This window comes from Arachis stenosperma, chromosome 10 (genome assembly GCF_014773155.1).
Source record: "Arachis stenosperma cultivar V10309 chromosome 10, arast.V10309.gnm1.PFL2, whole genome shotgun sequence".
NCBI classification, from domain to species: Eukaryota; Viridiplantae; Streptophyta; class Magnoliopsida; order Fabales; family Fabaceae; genus Arachis; species Arachis stenosperma.
The window spans coordinates 5,142,615-5,159,299 of record NC_080386.1 but is presented as its reverse complement, the minus strand read 5'-3'; the positions used below and the strand labels follow the sequence as shown (position 1 = coordinate 5,159,299).

At 35.7% G+C, this 16,685-nt stretch overlaps 2 protein-coding genes and 1 non-coding gene across 5 annotated transcripts; 1 reads left to right on the top strand and 2 right to left on the bottom strand.

Annotated features, from left to right (window-relative positions):
• The first annotated feature begins 2,581 nt into the window (after positions 1-2,581).
• LOC130959175 (small nucleolar RNA R71) lies at positions 2,582-2,685 on the top strand. The gene has a single exon (XR_009078270.1). It is a non-coding gene; the product is annotated as a small nucleolar RNA R71 (small nucleolar RNA).
• A 3,008-nt stretch (positions 2,686-5,693) lies between these two features.
• LOC130954734 (protein FAR1-RELATED SEQUENCE 11-like) lies at positions 5,694-9,527 on the bottom strand. 3 transcript variants are annotated; one of them, XM_057881498.1, is made up of 3 exons: positions 8,825-9,527; positions 6,461-7,291; positions 5,694-6,350 (listed from the first exon to the last, which is right to left on the bottom strand). In XM_057881498.1, exon 2 carries the CDS (start codon positions 7,289-7,291, stop codon positions 6,500-6,502), a length of 792 nt encoding a protein of 263 aa, XP_057737481.1. In that variant the 5' UTR covers positions 8,825-9,527; the 3' UTR covers positions 5,694-6,350; positions 6,461-6,499. The 3 variants fall into 3 exon arrangements, with proteins under 3 accessions (XP_057737481.1, XP_057737479.1, XP_057737480.1); XM_057881496.1 differs by having other exon boundaries at positions 6,505-7,291; XM_057881497.1 differs by lacking the exon at positions 8,825-9,527 and having other exon boundaries at positions 6,505-8,815.
• Positions 9,528-10,096: 569 nt separating this feature from the next.
• On the bottom strand, positions 10,097-16,202 carry LOC130955345 (oligopeptide transporter 4-like). The gene is made up of 6 exons (XM_057882186.1): positions 15,568-16,202; positions 14,761-14,858; positions 12,089-12,655; positions 11,691-11,943; positions 11,375-11,557; positions 10,097-10,874 (listed from the first exon to the last, which is right to left on the bottom strand). Exons 1-6 carry the CDS (start codon positions 16,090-16,092, stop codon positions 10,260-10,262), a joined length of 2,241 nt encoding a protein of 746 aa, XP_057738169.1. The 5' UTR covers positions 16,093-16,202; the 3' UTR covers positions 10,097-10,259.
• Positions 16,203-16,685: the final 483 nt, after the last annotated feature.

The following is a 16,685-nucleotide window of genomic DNA, read 5'->3' as shown; positions in this document are numbered from 1 at the left end:
AGAAGAAGAAGAAAATATGGAGGAGAAGGTGGAGTGTGGGTTCGGCTAAGGTATAGTAGAGGGGGTAGTGTTGTGTGAAAATGAAGTAGAATGGAAGGGTATATATAGGGAGAGGGGGGAGGGTAGGTTCGGCCATTTAGGGTGGGATTGGGTGGGAAAATGTTTTTGAATTTTGAAGGTAGGTGGGGTTTATGGGGAAGAGTGGATGGATGTGAGTGGTGAAGGGGGTAATTGGGAAGAGAGATTGAGGTGATTGGTGAAGGGTTTTTGGGAAGTGTGACATGGGGAAGAGTGAAAATAGGATTAGGAGGTAAGGTGGGGATCCTGTGGGGTCCACAGATCCTGAGGTGATCCTGTGGGTCCACAGATCCTGAGGTGTCAAGGAATTCCATCCCTGCACCAAATAGGCATGTAAAATGCCTTTGCACACCATTCTGGCGTTTGAATGCCGAGTGGTGCACGTTTTGGGCGTTCAACGCCCATGTAAAGCATGTTTCTGGCGTTGAACGCCAGTTTCATGCTTGTTACTGGCGTTCAGCGCCAGCTTTTCTTCTAGGCACATTCCTGGCGTTCAGCGCCAGAATGTTGCTTGTTTCTGGCGTTCAGCGCCAGATTCATGCTCTGTTCTGGCGTTGAACGCCAGCCAGATGCTCCTTACTGGCGTTGAACGCCAGCCTGTGCTTCCTCCAGGGTGTGATTTTTCTTCTGCTGTTTTTTATTCTGTTTTTAATTTTTATATTTTTTTCGTGACTCCTCATGATCATGTACCTAATAAAACACAAAATAAAAATAAAATAAAATAAAATAAAAATTAGATAAATAAAATTAGGTTGCCTCCCAACAAGCATTTCTTTAATGTCAATAGCTTGACAGTGGCTCTCATGGAGCCACAAGGTGATCAGGTCAATGTTGTATAGTCCCAACACCAAACTTAGAGTTTGGATATGGGGTCTTGACACCAAACTTAGAGTTTGGTTGTGGCCTCCCAACACCAAACTTAGAGTTTGACTGTGGGGGCTCTTCTTGACTCTGAACTGAGAGAAGCTCTTCATGCTTGCTCTCTTTTGTCACAGAGGGATGGCCATGTGCCTTAAACACAAGGTAGTCCTCATTTAATTGAAGGACTAATTCACCTCTGTTGACATCTATCACAGCTCCTGCTGTGGCTAGGAAAGGTCTTCCAAGGATGATGCAATCATCCTCTTCCTTCCTAGTGTTTAAGATTATGAAATCAGCAGGAATGTAAAGGCCTTCAACCTTTACTAGCACGTCCTCTACTAATCCATAAGCTTGTCTCAATGATTTGTCTGCCAGTTGTAATGAGAACAAGGCAGGTTGTACCTCAATGATCCCCAGCTTCTCCATTACAGAGAGTGGCATAAGATTTATCCCTAACCCCAGATCACACAGAGCTTTTGCAAAGGTCATGGTGCCTATGGTACAAGGTATCAAAAACTTGCCAGGATCTTGTTTCTTTTGAGGTAAAATTTGCTGAATCCAGGTATTCAGTTCACTAATGAGCAAGGGAGGTTCACTTTTCCAAGTCTCATTACCAAACAACTTGGCATTCAGCTTCATGATAGCTCCTAAATATTGAGCAACTTGCTCTCCAGTCACATCTTCATCCTCTTCAGAGGAAGAATAGTCTTCAGAGCTCATGAATGGCAGAAGGAGATTTAATGGAATCTCTATGGTCTCTATATGAGCCTCAGATTCTTTTGGATCCTTAATAGGAAACTCCTTCTTGCTTGAGGGACGTCCCAGGAGGTCTTCCTCACTAGGATTTTCGTCCTCCTCCTCCCTTGTGCATTCGGCCATATTGATTATATCAATGGCCTTGCACTCTCCTTTTGGATTCTCTTCTGTATTGCTTGGGAGAATACTGGGAGGAGTTTCAATGACTTTCTTACTCAACTGGCCCACTTGTGCCTCCAGATTTCTGATGGAGGATCTTATTTCACTCATGAAACTGAAAGTGGCCTTTGACAGATCAGAGACTAGATTGGCTAAATTAGAAGTGTTTTGGTCAGAATTTTCTGTCTGTTGTTGAGAAGATGATGGAAAAGGCTTGCTATTGCTCAGCCTATTGCGTCCACCATTGTTAAAGCCTTGTTGAGGCTTTTGTTGATCATTCCATGAGAAATTGGGATGATTTCTCCATGATGAGTTATAGGTGTTTCCATAAGGTTCACCCATGTAATTAACCTCTGCCATGGCAGGGTTCTCAGGATCATAAGCTTCTTCAGAAGCAGCCTCTTTAATACTGTTGGATGCATGTTGCCATCCATTCAGATTTTGAGAGATCATGTTGACCTGTTGAGTCAACACTTTGTTCTGAGCCAATATGGCATTTAGAGCATCAATTTCAAGAACTCCTTTCTTCTGAGGTATCCCATTATTCACGGAATTCCTCTCAGAAGTGTACATGAATTGGTTGTTTGCAACCATATCAATGAGTTCTTGAGCCTCTTCAGGCGTTTTCTTTAGGTGAATAGATCCACCTGCAGAATGGTCCAGTGACATTTTCGAAAATTCAAATAGACCATAATAGAATATATCTAATATGGTCCGTTCTGAAAATATGTCAGATGGACATCTTTTGGTCAGCTGCTTGTATCTTTCCCAAGCTTCATAGAGGGATTCACCATCTTTTTGTTTGAAGATTTGAACATCCACTCTCAGCTTGCTCAGCTTTTGAGGAGAAAAGAATTTATCCAAGAAAGCTGTGACCAGCTTATCCCAGGAGTCCAAGCTATCCTTAAGTTGTGAATCCAACCATATTCTAGCTCTGTCTCTTACAGCAAAAGGGAAAAGCATGAGTCTGTAGACTTCAGGATCAACTCCATTCGTCTTTACAGTCTCACAGATCTGCAAGAACTCAGTTAAAAACTGATAAGGATCTTCAGATGGAAGTCCATAAAACTTGCAGTTTTGTTGCATTAAGGCAACTAGCTGAGGTTTCAACTCAAAGTTGTTGGTTCCAATGGCAGGAATGGAGATGCTTCTTCCATCAAATTTGGACGTTGGCTTTGTGAAGTCACCAAGCATTCTCCTTGCATTATTATTATTTTCGGCTGCCATCTCCTTCTCTTGTTCGAAAATTTCTGAAAGGTTGTTTCTGGATTGTTGTAATTTAGTTTCTCTTAGTTTCCTTTTCAAAGTCCTTTCAGGTTCAGGATCAATTTCAACAAGAGTGCCTTTTTTCCTGTTCCTGCTCATATGAAAGAGAAAACAAGAAAAGAAAGAGGAATCCTCTATGTCACAGTATAGAGATTCCTTTATGTTAGTAGAAAAAGAAAGGGGATAAGGAAAGGAGAATGGTTCGGATTTTTAGATGAAGAGAAGTGTTAGTAAATAAATAATTAAATAGAATAAGAAAAGAGAGGGAGAATTTCGAAAATAATTTTGAAAAAGGGGTTAGTAATTTTCGAAAATTAAATATAAGATATAATTAAAATTAAAATTTAGAACAAAAAGAATTTTTGAAAAAGAAGTGAGATATTTTCGAAAATTAAAGAGGGAAAAGTAGTTAGGTGGTTTTGAAAAAGATAAGAAACAAACAAAAAGTTAGTTAGTTGATTGAAAAAGATTTGAAATCAAAATTTAAAAAGATAAGAAGATAAGAAGTTAAATAAGATATTTTGAAATCAAATTTTAAAAAAGATAAAATTTTTGAAAAAGATATGATAAAAGATAAAAAGATTTAATTCAAAAATTTAAAATTACTTACTTCACTAACAAGAAACTACAAGATAAGATTCTAGAACTTAAAGATTGAACCTTTCTTAACAAGCAAGTAACAAAACTTCAAATTTTTGAATCACTCACATTAATTGTTAGTGAGTTTTTGAAAATTTTGATATAAAGATAAGAAAAAGATTTTGAAAATATTTTGAAAAAGATTTTTGAATTTTTCGAAAAATAGAAAAAAAATGAAAAAGATATCATTTTTGAAAAAGATTTTGAAAAGATAAGATTTTTAAAATTGAAAATTTGACTTGACTTGTAAGAAACAACTAATTTTGAAAATTTTTGACTAAGTCAACTCAAATTTTCGAAAATTATGAGAAAAATAAGGAAAATATATTTTTTTTATTTTTGAATTTTTAATGATGAAAGAGAAAAACACAAATATGACCCAAAATATGAAAATTTTGGATCAAAACACAAGATGCATGCAAGAACACTATGAATGTCAAGATGAACACCAAGAACACTTTGAAGATCCTGATGAACATCCAGAACATAATTTTGAAAAATTTTTGATGCAAAGAAAACATGCAAGACACCAAACTTAGAAATTTTTAATGCATGGATTCTAACAAACAAAAAATGCACATGAAAAACAACAAACAACACAAAACAAGAAAACATCAAGATCAAACAAGAGAACTTATCAAGAACAACTTGAAGATCATGAAGAACACTATGAATGCATGGAATTTTCGAAGAATGCAAGAAAAATTTTTAAAAGCATGCAATTGACACCAAACTTAAAGATTGACTCAAGACTCAAACAAGAAACACAAAATATTTTTGATTTTTATGATTTTTTAATTTTTTTGGATTTTTATTAATTTTTTTTCGAAAACAAAGTAAAAAAAATGAAAAAGAAAAGAAAAATTTTGAAAAAGATTTTTGAAAAGAAAATTACCTAATCTGAGCAACAAGATGATCCTTCAGTTGTCCAAACTCAACAATCCCCGGCAACGACGCCAAAAACTTGGTGGACGAAATTGTGATCACATCAATGTTGTATTCTTTGTTGTTGTATGGAATCATTATTATGGCACCTATGTGTGGACACAACTCCGTTCAACTAACCAGCAAGTGTACTGGGTTGTCCAAGTAATACCTTACGTGAGTAAGGGTCGATCCCACAGAGATTGTTGGTATGAAGCAAGCTATGGTCACCTTGTAAATCTCAGTTAGGCAGATTAAATGGTTATGGGTTTCGAAAATTAATAATAAATGGAAAATAAAAAGGGATAGAAATACTTATGTAAATTAATAGTGGGAATTTCAAATAGGCGTGTGGAGATGCTAGAATCCTTTCGAATCTCTACTTTCTTATTGCCTTCATCAAATCCTTCTTACTCCTTTCCATGGCAAGCTGTATGTAGGGCATCACCATCATCAATGGCTACTTTTAATCCTCTCGGGAAAATGGTCCTATGCGCTGTCACTGCACGGCTAATCGTCTGGAGGCATCACCCTTGTTGATAGCTACATCCCATCCTCTCAGTGAAAATGGTCCAAATGCTCTGTCACAGCACGGCTAATCATCTGTCGGTTCTCAATCAGGTTGGAATAGAATCCCTTGATTCTTTTGTGTTTGTCATCACGCCCAGCCTTCAAGAGTTTGAAGCTCGTCACAGTCATTCAATACCGGAATTCTACTCGGAATACCACAGACAAGGTTAGACTTTCCGGATTCTCGGGATCCTACTCGGAATACCACAGACAATGTTAGACTTTCCGGATCCCCATGAATGCCGCCATCTATCTAGCTTATACCACGAAGATTCTGTTGGAGAATCTACGAGATATGCGCCCGGCCTAGAGTAGAACGGAAGTGGTTGTCAATCACGCGCGTTCATAGGAGAGAATGATGATGAGTGTCACGGATCATCACATTCATCAAAGTGTTGTGCAACGTATATCTTGGAATAAGAATAAAAGAGAATTGAATAGAAAGTAATAGTAATTGTATTGAAACTTGAGGTACAGCAGAGCTCCACACCCTTAATCTATGGTGTGCAGAAACTCCACCGTTGAAAATACATAAGTGAAAGGTTCAGGCATGGCCGAATGACCAGCCCCCTGAATGATCAAAAGACCAAATAATCAAAGACTAAACTGTCAAAAGATGTCTAATACAATAGTAAATTATCCTATTTATACTAGACTAGCTACTAGGGTTTACATGAGTAAGTAATTAATGCATAAATCCACTTCCGGGACCCACTTGGTGCATGCTTGGGCTGAGCTTGATCTATCCACGAGCTGAGGCTTCTCTTGGAGTTGAACTCCAAGTTATAACGTGTTTTGGGCGTTCAACTCCGGATCATGACGTGTTTTTGGCGTTTAACTCCAGACAGCAGCATGTACTTGGCGTTTAACACCAATTTACGTCGTCAATTTCCGAATAAAGTATGGATTATTATATATTGCTGGAAAGCTCTGGATGTCTACTTTTCAACACCGTTGAGAGCGCGCCATTTGAAGTTCTGTAGCTCCAGAAAATCCATTTCGAGTGCAGGGAGGTCAGATTCCAACAGCATCAGCAGTCCTTTTGTCAGCCTTTTTCAGAGTTTTGCTCAAGTCCCTCAATTTCAGCCAGAAATTACCTGAAATCACAGAAAAATACATAAACTCATAGTAAAGTCCAGAAATGTGAATTTAACATAAAAACTAATGAAAACATCCCTAAAAGTAGCTTGAACTTACTAAAAACTACCTAAAAACAATGCCAAAAAGAGTATAAATTATCCGCTCATCAACCTTCTTCAGTCAAATTGTACCGGGTCGTAGACATGGGATCAGCAGCTGCCTTGCCTTCCAGGTAGACTATAGCAGCGTTCATGTCTCCATCAACCACCTTTGCATGCTTCGACCGATCAATATAGTTGTATGCGTCTTTCTTGGTAAAACCCAAACAAGAATAACCACCCGCAATCACAGCCATGTACCACAGTATCTTAGACGTCGGCAACCCATACGCATGCATTCCATCCATGTGGGCCTTTGCGGAACCCGATATCGCCCGGAAACTTCGGATCATGTGAACCATTTTCCTCGGTATTAATTCGTGGTTATGCTCGAGGATTACTTTTCGAACCTTCCAAACCGAGCTACCCTTATCAAGGTATACAGACATCAAGGCCTGGCAATTTGTGTGTGTCTTAGGCCTATGGCATCTCTTCCTGTCTAGTCTGTTGTAGTGTTTTCCATCCCTTAGGCTAGCCCTATTACAGAAGAACCTCCTTCTCACTACAATCTCATCTTCATCCTTTGCATAGTCTCCTATACGGACCCCAAATCCATTGCATTTCCCTACCCTACAATAAAACTCATATGCATGCTCTTCACTTCGAAATACCTTTTTCATTATATCCTCTGCACTCAACCCAGTCACGTCTCCATATTCACGACCATCTTCATCCGACAACAACTCAACCTTTCTTAAGTCATCCTCATCAACAATGTCGTTGTTTGAAAGGCCTAACTCATTTTCACTTTCATCTGGAGACAAACCGTTTGCCTTGCCCATCCCACCATAGCACTCCATCTATTAAGTTGTAGAAGTTGGTTTTCAAAATAATAACTAATTCTGCTATAAAATTACATGCCTTTACCTCTACTAAGTTCCATGCCATCAACCATATATAAACCAAATCAAAGGCTACTAAGGGCTAGATCTCATTATATAACATCACAATTACCAAAAAATGCATCCAAGCTATCTCAAACCAAGACATAATAAAACTTTGGACCACATGGACAAGTTATGCATGAAAACAAGAACAATTTAAACAAAAGAAGAACTTCATTCAACAACTCAACAATCCAAGAATAGCATATCTCAATCTCAAATATCACGACATCAACAAAGTACCAAATTACCAAAGTAATAATTTGAGAACAATAGGTACACACAACAACACCCTAACAAATAAACAACCACAAGACCTGAATAGAAATTCCAGCAATTAGCAAACTGCAACAACCGTAAAAATTTAATAACTTAAACAGCAACGGCCAACCAATTTAAGAAACTATCAACTTAACAAATTCAAGACCAGGAAATCAATAACCAAATCATCATTCATTCAAAAATTTAAAACATAACATTCAAATAATCATTAATCGAATAATTATTGAACACGTATAATAGAAAGTAAGTGTATAATTTTTCCTACAAACATAGAAACTGAGAATGTATAGTCAAAGATAGCATTCAAAGATCAACCGAAAACAACAAAACAAGAACATAATACAGCTACATTCAAATTTCAATCTGAGTACGGTTAGCAGAATCTGAATAGTACTAGCAGGTTCTAGGCTGTCAACCATATATAAACCAAATCAAAGGCTGTTCTAGGCCACATCTCATCAAAAGACATCACAATTACCAAAATACATCAAAGCTATCTCAAACCTAAACCTAATGAAACTATAGACCACAAGGACAAGTTATTCATGGAAACAAGAACAATTTAACAAGAATAAGACCTTCATAGAAAAACTCAGCAACCCAGTAATAGCCAACCACAATCTCAAATATCACCATAACAACAATTTACCAAATTAGCAAATTAGTAATTTGAGAAGAAAATGGCAACTCAATGATTTCAAACACAACAATAGGTACACACAACAACAATTTAACAAATAAACAACCACAACACCTGAATAGATAATCCGACAATCAAAATCGCAAAACCCTAAAAAAATTTGCAACTTAAAACGGCAACAGCAAACCAATTTAACACACTATCAACTTAACAAATTCAAGCAAAGGAAATCGGTAACCAAATCATCAATCAATAAAAAATTTTAACCACAACATTCGAATAATAATTAATCAGATACTTATTGAATAGTTATAATAGAAAGTATGTGTATTTTTTCTTCCAAACACAGAAACTGAGAATGCTTTGTCAAAGATAGCACTCAAAGATCAACCGAAAACAAGAAAACAAGACCATAATACAACTATATTCAAATTTCAATCTGAGTAGGGTTAGCAGAATCTAAAAACAAGATATTCTGAGTGAAGAATAAAAAACATAGAGCAATAATTACAAAAAAAGCCCATTACCTACTCTCTGAGCAGTTTCAGCAAAGGGCCAAAAGCACGATCAACAGGGAGACCACGCGACGAGCAGGACAACAGACTGCAAAAGTGCTGCTGGGTAAGATTAATTCATCCACTAGCAGTGGGCACTGACCTCCGAAGGAATACTGTAACCAAACGACGTCGCCGGTATAGGGCCAGGAAGGAGACCTAACCGGGTGTGGTTCTTCCGAGAACATCGACGGGATGGAGAGGCAAGTCCCTGACTGCAACGGATGGCTACGTCAGCTCTCTACTTCCGGCAGTACCTCTAGGGTTTCCGTTTTAATTTAGGGGGAAGGAAGGAGATAACAAAAAAATGGAGATGGGGGCCTAGGGTTAGGAGGGGAGGCTTCTGTGTTTCACGCCTGCCCATGACTGCAATGGGCGGGTGCGGTAGATTGCGCCGGTGAGTCTACAGTTACCGTTTCTTTTGACAGAAGGATATGGGAGAACTGGAAGAAGGGTTGGGACTTGGGAGGAGATACATTCTGGGTATTCTTCGTGCTTTCTTTCTTTTTTTTTTAGCAGCAAAGCGTTGTCGTTTCATGAGAACCATGCTTCCTGCGGTCAGCAACTGCTGGGAACTGGGAATGGGTTTCACTCACTAAAATGGCGGATCAACTATTTTTTCTATAGGTCAGGTTTATTTTTTCTTTGCCATAGTAGTTTCAGTGACGTTATTCTCCTTGTTGTATTTTGGTTACCATAGTTGCAGTGATTTCTGAATTTTTAGGTATTTACTGTAAAGGCCTATGACACACACAAAATGTTTTTGTCCAAAAACAAAAAAAGGGCCAAGGTTTGGGCCCCTAATCAGCCAAAATTAATTACTCATTATAACATTTTATTATCCAACCTAATTATGACTCCCCTCACGTGATTCTATTAAACTTTTCCTGCAACCTCTCTGAAATAAATAACAATTTGTCCCCTACTTATACCACTTGTCATAACCACAGCTTGTCACCGACTATCTACACCTGTAGATACTAAATTACTATCTATACCATAGAACTTGCCTAACAATAATCCATCAGCAAATGTCAAATTTGTTATTTGCAATAATAATAATAATAATAATACGCATTATTAAATAGGATTACTAAACTAATTACTGCATCCTCTTAAACTTTAATTGTATATATTATTCAGAAATGAGAAGCCTCATTTGTTTAGTCCTTATTCCTTTATCATACATTCCCTTCTCCATGAACAAATTGAGAGTCATTTTAACATTAAGAGACTAGCAAACGATATATAACACCAACTATATTTTCTTTGCACAATAGATTCTGTTCAGCTTACTACATATTACATTGACTTAATTTGCAAGTTTCATTACATAATTTGAGTGCTAATGTTGCTGTGAATAGAAACAATTAAGAGTCACATTATTATAGTGATAAGAACCAATTACTTAGTGTGTTGGGCAACCATCAACCACAATGCCTTTGGCTGTTGGACAAGATGCTAATGGACAATGTTCACCATCATTTCCCCACCAACTAATACTCTTGTTCTCCAATCCCAGAGAAAAGAACAGCAGCACAGTCATAAACGCCACCCCAGCATCAAGGGCGGCCGATAGGACGTAGTTATATCTCTGCCACCAGCCCTTTCTGTACCGGAACACAAAGAAGTTGAAAATGGTTCCGAAGAAAATCCAGGCATTGTAGTTCAATGGTGTGGCCGGTGGCATCATCCCGGTTGCTCCAAGGAGAACTGGGAGGTTGATGAAGGGTATCCATGACTGTTTAGGGAATGCCTTGTGCAATAGCCAAACAATTACTGGCCCTATTGCACCACCAAGGAAGAACCAATTCATTGCACTGTAGTTTCCTTTGGAGCCAAAGATTCTCTTTGGTCCTACCAATCCCCAGATTACTGATGCATCAAAGAATACACGGTCACCGGGGCATGTCCAGGGACTACCTTCTGGAAGGAGATCATCATGGCATATGTTTTTGATAGAGTTTAGCAACCACCATGCTACCCCTATGTTGATAGTTCCAGCAAGCATTGTACCTATGAACTGCATATATTTATGAATAAAACGGATTAAGAATTTGAGAGAAAACACAAAACATGGGACACTTGTAATACCATTAGAGTTGGATTTCACATGGCATGATATATTCAATTACCATCTACAAATATTTAGTATATCAAAAAGTCTCTTTTCATTGAGAAAATCTGTTTCTATGATTGCATCCTTAACAAGTCCTATATAAAATGATAGAGCTCTTATACTTCATTCAAATCTAGATAATAGATACTGTGATTATTCTTATCTTGAATGTTGAACTATATATATGAGCAATATAATGCAGAACTGAATCAATATCTCACTACCTATGCAACAATTAATATATCAGCTTATGTGCATGCATTTTTCCTTATGAATGTCATTTCTTCTTTCTTGTTATTTTTTTATTGGATCACAGTAAATAAACAATTATAATTAAACTAACATATGAACTCTGCAAAATTTTTTGACGAGGAAGGGACTGAAATTGTTCATAAAAAATATACCTGCACCAAGAACATTGATCTTGGGGGGATTTTCATGTAGTGTCCAAGCTTGAAATCACTGAGAAACGAGACGGCTTGAGACATGCTGATATAGCCATAAGTTTTGAAGCAAACATTTGCAATTGGTCTTCCAGGGTATATGAGACCAAAGACATACTCGGTGATGATATTCAACCCTGGTGTCTGTTCAAAGAGCATAAACATATTTCAGTTATGTGTCTTTGACTCTTTGCTTAATAACTTAAACTTCTCTGAATAAAAAATAATTGGTATTTAACAGTTTCCCCGTTCTTGGGGAGTGAAGATTTTAACTCACCTGGTTTGTGGTGGCAGTAATGATGCTAATTGGAAGGGTAAATCCAAAGGCTAAGACCGCGGCAAAGAGAAGTCCCCACCATGGCATTTGAACTTGGTTTTTTAAAAAGATGCATAGTGCTAGAGAAACCATTAAAGCAACACCTAGCAACAAATGAAACCACCAAGATGGTATGTCTTTGTATGTCTTCATCAGTTTTGTGTGGATATCTTCTTTGCCTTTGAATGAAGCACGATAACGTTCCATAATCTCCCTGCATTTTTTTTTTTCGGTAGATCAAAATTCCAACTTCAAATAATTTTGAATTATAACTAAGAGCTATGGAAATTTTGGAACATATTGCTGCATTAAATCAAACATGGTTGCAAATTAAGATAACATAAGCAGCATTGTATTACCTTCCATAGAAGCAAGCAACGTGTGTGATGGTAGATGCAATGGTAGCAAATCCAAAACCATAAGTGAGAGCAAAAAAGACACTAAGATTGATTCTTCCTTGCTCTTGATACTTGGCAATATCCAACTCAAACTTGTCATTAACAATAGCAGATATGTTATAAGGTTGACCTTGAGCTGTGAACAAATGTGATGAAAAAATAGGGAATCTATTTGCATTATACACATTCAAACCCCAATATGCAATAGGAATAACCACATATACTATCATTGCATAGCCAACAAAGACATTGACAATGGCGAAAAAGGGCGAGATGAGAGGACTGAACAAGAACGATGCCACGGCGCTCCAATCAAGTGTGATGGCTCCAAGGCCTAAGCCTCTCATGCCTGAGCCTAGTTGTTGAGCTGTTACTGATTTGGAGAACACCCAACAGACCCATGAGATGTTTGTTAGCGTTGTGAAGAAGAATCCAGGTACCACGTACCATGAAAAACTGCACACTAGTGCAATGAAGAAGAACTTTGCCCGTGAAATTCCATGGCTGTTGTCTTTCTCATGCAAAGCTCTGCATACCAACAAATGTTTATACGTTAAACGTCATCATATGAAAAATGTTTTGACATTTTGTTTTTTAATTTGAGCTTGATTTTGATGTGATAAAGAGTTCTGCACTTCATCTATTTGAATTTATAGATTTTTAAGTAGTAAATTTAAAAATTAATTATTTTTTATCATATAACAATATGTGATTAGATATATGTGTAAAATTCTTTTAACACAATAAAAAATTTAAATTCTTTTAATTTAATTGAACTTATCCATTTATCATAGTATAATGGTCAAAATAGTATGACTCGTGTTTTAATTTAGTGTTGTAGATGCTTCAAATTGGTTTGAATTATGAGGTGTCAATTAAAAAACTAATTTATTGATATTTTTTATAGACCAATTTAAAACGTTTCCTGTTATTTTTTTTTTATCACTCTGATTATTAACCCTTTTAATTGGTAAGTATTTTATTTTATACAATTTTTTTCGATTCTTCCATATACTTTTTTTTCAAGTTACATCCTAACACACACATCCTCTCCCCTTCTCATGAGTTTTATATAGCAACTTCTTAGTCATGGTTAAGATTTGAATCTGGTATAGTTTCTAGCAAGGTAAATATATACTTAAAATTTAATTTAAGTTGACAAAAAATAAATCAAAACATGTCCCAAGCGCAATATTTTTTTTTTGGGTCAAGACCCTAACATACACACTTCTTTTCTTTTTTTTATAAATTTCATATTTAAAATAATTTCATTACCAGTATACAAGTAAAACCTGTTTAGTAGTCAACAAGGTTCTGGCCCATTTTTTAATGCCCCAGATATGACCTCTTGTTTTTTGTGTGGAAGATTCAATTCAGACATTTTTGGTAGTCAACAAGGCCTGGCCCATATTTTAATGCCCAAAATATGACTTTTTGTTTTTTTGTTTGAAGACCCGGAACAATAATTAACGGATCATAGTCAACTACTTTGTGCAGTGTGAAGGGAAAGCCTTTTTCTTCTTTCTTTCCTTGTGGTCTGGGTGTGAAAGGAGAATTTAAATAGTTGATATTAAGTTATTAACTCTCTCGTTATTATTGAAGTCAACTGGGTTTGTCGGACTATATTTCTTCTCTTCTTTTTTTTTCTTTTCCACAAAATACGCAAACATACTTATCAGTTATCTCCTTGTCCCACAAGGCCACAGTCCCCTATTTTCTTGACTTCATATGAGGAGGGTTCGGCTATTTCGATGCACAATTTTTCTTATCTTATATCAATCAGCTGATTATTGCTCACACAAGTCACGTTTGAGACAGTTCTACTCCATTTTCTAATATATTTAATATTATTAAAAACTTAACTCTTAATTGACGGTTCATGCCATTTGAGAATGGTGATTGCCACTATGTCTAACAAGTAACAAATAATATTTCATTTATAAAAAATTAAAAATAAATATTTAATTAAAAATAAATATTTTTTAAAATTTATTATAAAAATAAGAATAAATGTCCTTTTCAATTCCTAACCATTTGTCTGATAGATTTTTCACTTCTAAAAAATTTAAAAACTCAAATCAATTTTTATCTACTTTGATATATGTATGTTCCAGTCCCTATCTACTTTGAATAAATGTTTTTTTGATCCCTAACCAAAAACTGGAATGTATATATATCAAAATAGATAAGAACCGATTTGGGTTTTTAGATTTTTTAGGGAGCGAAAAATCTATCAAACAAATAGTTAAAAACCAAAAAAGATATTTACTCTAAAAATAAATTAAACAAAAATTAAATATTAAATAATAACCACCATAGAATTGACTTTTAAAAGTATCTTTCAATAATACAAGTCAAAGTTACTCTCCAAGTAACTGGATAACAATAATGTAAAAAAAAGTTAATACATATTTTAATTGATCTGTCATTAATTAATTGCTATACCGAATTTTATAAGAGCTTGATATCTAACTTCCAATTTATTTAGTCACCCCTAATAGTTGACGTTAAATCCTAGGGTGGAAATATCCTAACAAATTAAACCTCTTAATAGTATATCTTTTGGGCTTTTGTCTAAAATAAAATATAAATAATTAAATAAATAAAGAGTAGAAGAAGGAAAAAGTGAATACCGGAAAAGTGAGACTTGAACGAGAGTGCCAGGCCACCACATATGAGCTGGTTCCACAACGTACTTCCTTAGCAACCCAGCCCATCCATAACCCAGAACCTATATACTCAATATTATTATTATTATTATTATTATTATTATTATTATTATTATTGAATACTATAAATTATTCTTTTCTGAAAGCCAAATAAAAATTATTACAACAATTGAGAATAAAAATGAAAGCTAAGGATGACAAAATAACAATCACGACATAAGCATGGAGCAAGAAAAACGCATAAGAATTCCTGCTTCAAACAGGAATCTATCGAAACACAAGAATCGTGATCTCTAAATATCTCTATATATCTTTTAAAATTAAGTTTCACTACAAATATTAACAAATTAAATTCATTATAAGCAAGTACGTGCATAAATACATACATACATACGTTTATACTACAATAAACCAATAATAGAGTTAGGTTGTAAGTTGTAACTATCAATCATCAAACACAAGAATATAATACATCAACCGCAATCTAGAGCAATAAAAAGTATAAATCATTCATAGATAGCTCAAAATTGTCATTATTCACAAAACACAATTTTCAAGTAAAATAATTGGGAATTGGCAACGGCAATCATGAGACTTTGACGTCATCACCATGAACAAAGGTATATATATATGGCAAATAAAGACTTAAATCATATTTTATATAATTATTTAATTAATTTTAAATTATAATAAGATGGATATAAAAGGTAATTAATTAATTATTGTTATTACTAATAATGAAGTGGATAATTGAAGGAGGAAGTGATTAACCTGAGTAGTAATGATGAGAAGCCAGGAAGCAAAGAAAGAGATGCTGCGTCCATAAAAGGCCTTAATTATGTTCACAATACCCACCGCATAGGGTGACCCGGACCCGAAAGCGCTACCCGCATTCGCGAATATGGTTATGAGCACGTGCTCCTTCATGTTAAAGGGGCCGGGGTTAAACGACATCGTTTTGGATCCGAGGCGAAACTTGGTAGTTGGCAGCACCGCCGCCATGAAGTGACCGATGGGAAGTGTGGCGACCTGAACGGTGATCTGAGTTATGATGAGTGGCTCCGTACGGTAAGCGAAGAACTGGTTGAGGAAAGATAATAGCGCGCATGAGATTAGACCTAAGAACCACATTCTGAAGGTCCACACTGGTTGGCCTGGATCGTCAGTGTTCGAAACCGTTAGTCGCACTTCTTCAACCGGCGACACTTCTTCTTCTTCTCCTTTTTTCTCTTCGTTCTTCTCATAGTCGAAGCTTGTTTCTAATTTCAGCTTCTCTGGCGGGTCTGTGGTAGCCATGAGAGAGAGAGAGAGAGAGAGAGAGAGGTGTTTTTGGTCTTGGCTTTGGGGTGTTTTTGAAGAGAGGTGTTGTTGTGTGTGGTTTTATTTGCATTAATGGATGGAAGGTGAGGATTTTTGGCTTCATGATCAGAATATTCTAAAGACTTATATTTAAGATTATAAATTAAAAATATAGAAGATTTAAATTATTAATGTATTTAATTATTTTAAAAAGTTAAAAGATTTTATTAATAATATTATTATTATTACCGATTTCTATATATGGTCCTATGAGCTATGAGGTGTGTTTGTTGTGATGACGGTAATCATAATTAAGTTGCTTAAACGTATGGGGAGTCTTTAATTTTGTCCTTTCATTCATGATTTGTGCACAGTATTGGATCCAATTATCCCAAGGATAAGTAAAATAGTGTTTCTTTTCAAAATAATAACTATCTTTTAATTTTTTAATGTATTAAAAAATTAATATATTTTTATACAAAAGATATAAATTATTGCTACTAGCGAATATTCAGCTATTTTTTTATACTGAAGAATTGGTGTGTAATATATAATTGTTAAAAAAGTGAATTTTATGGTGCTTATAAACT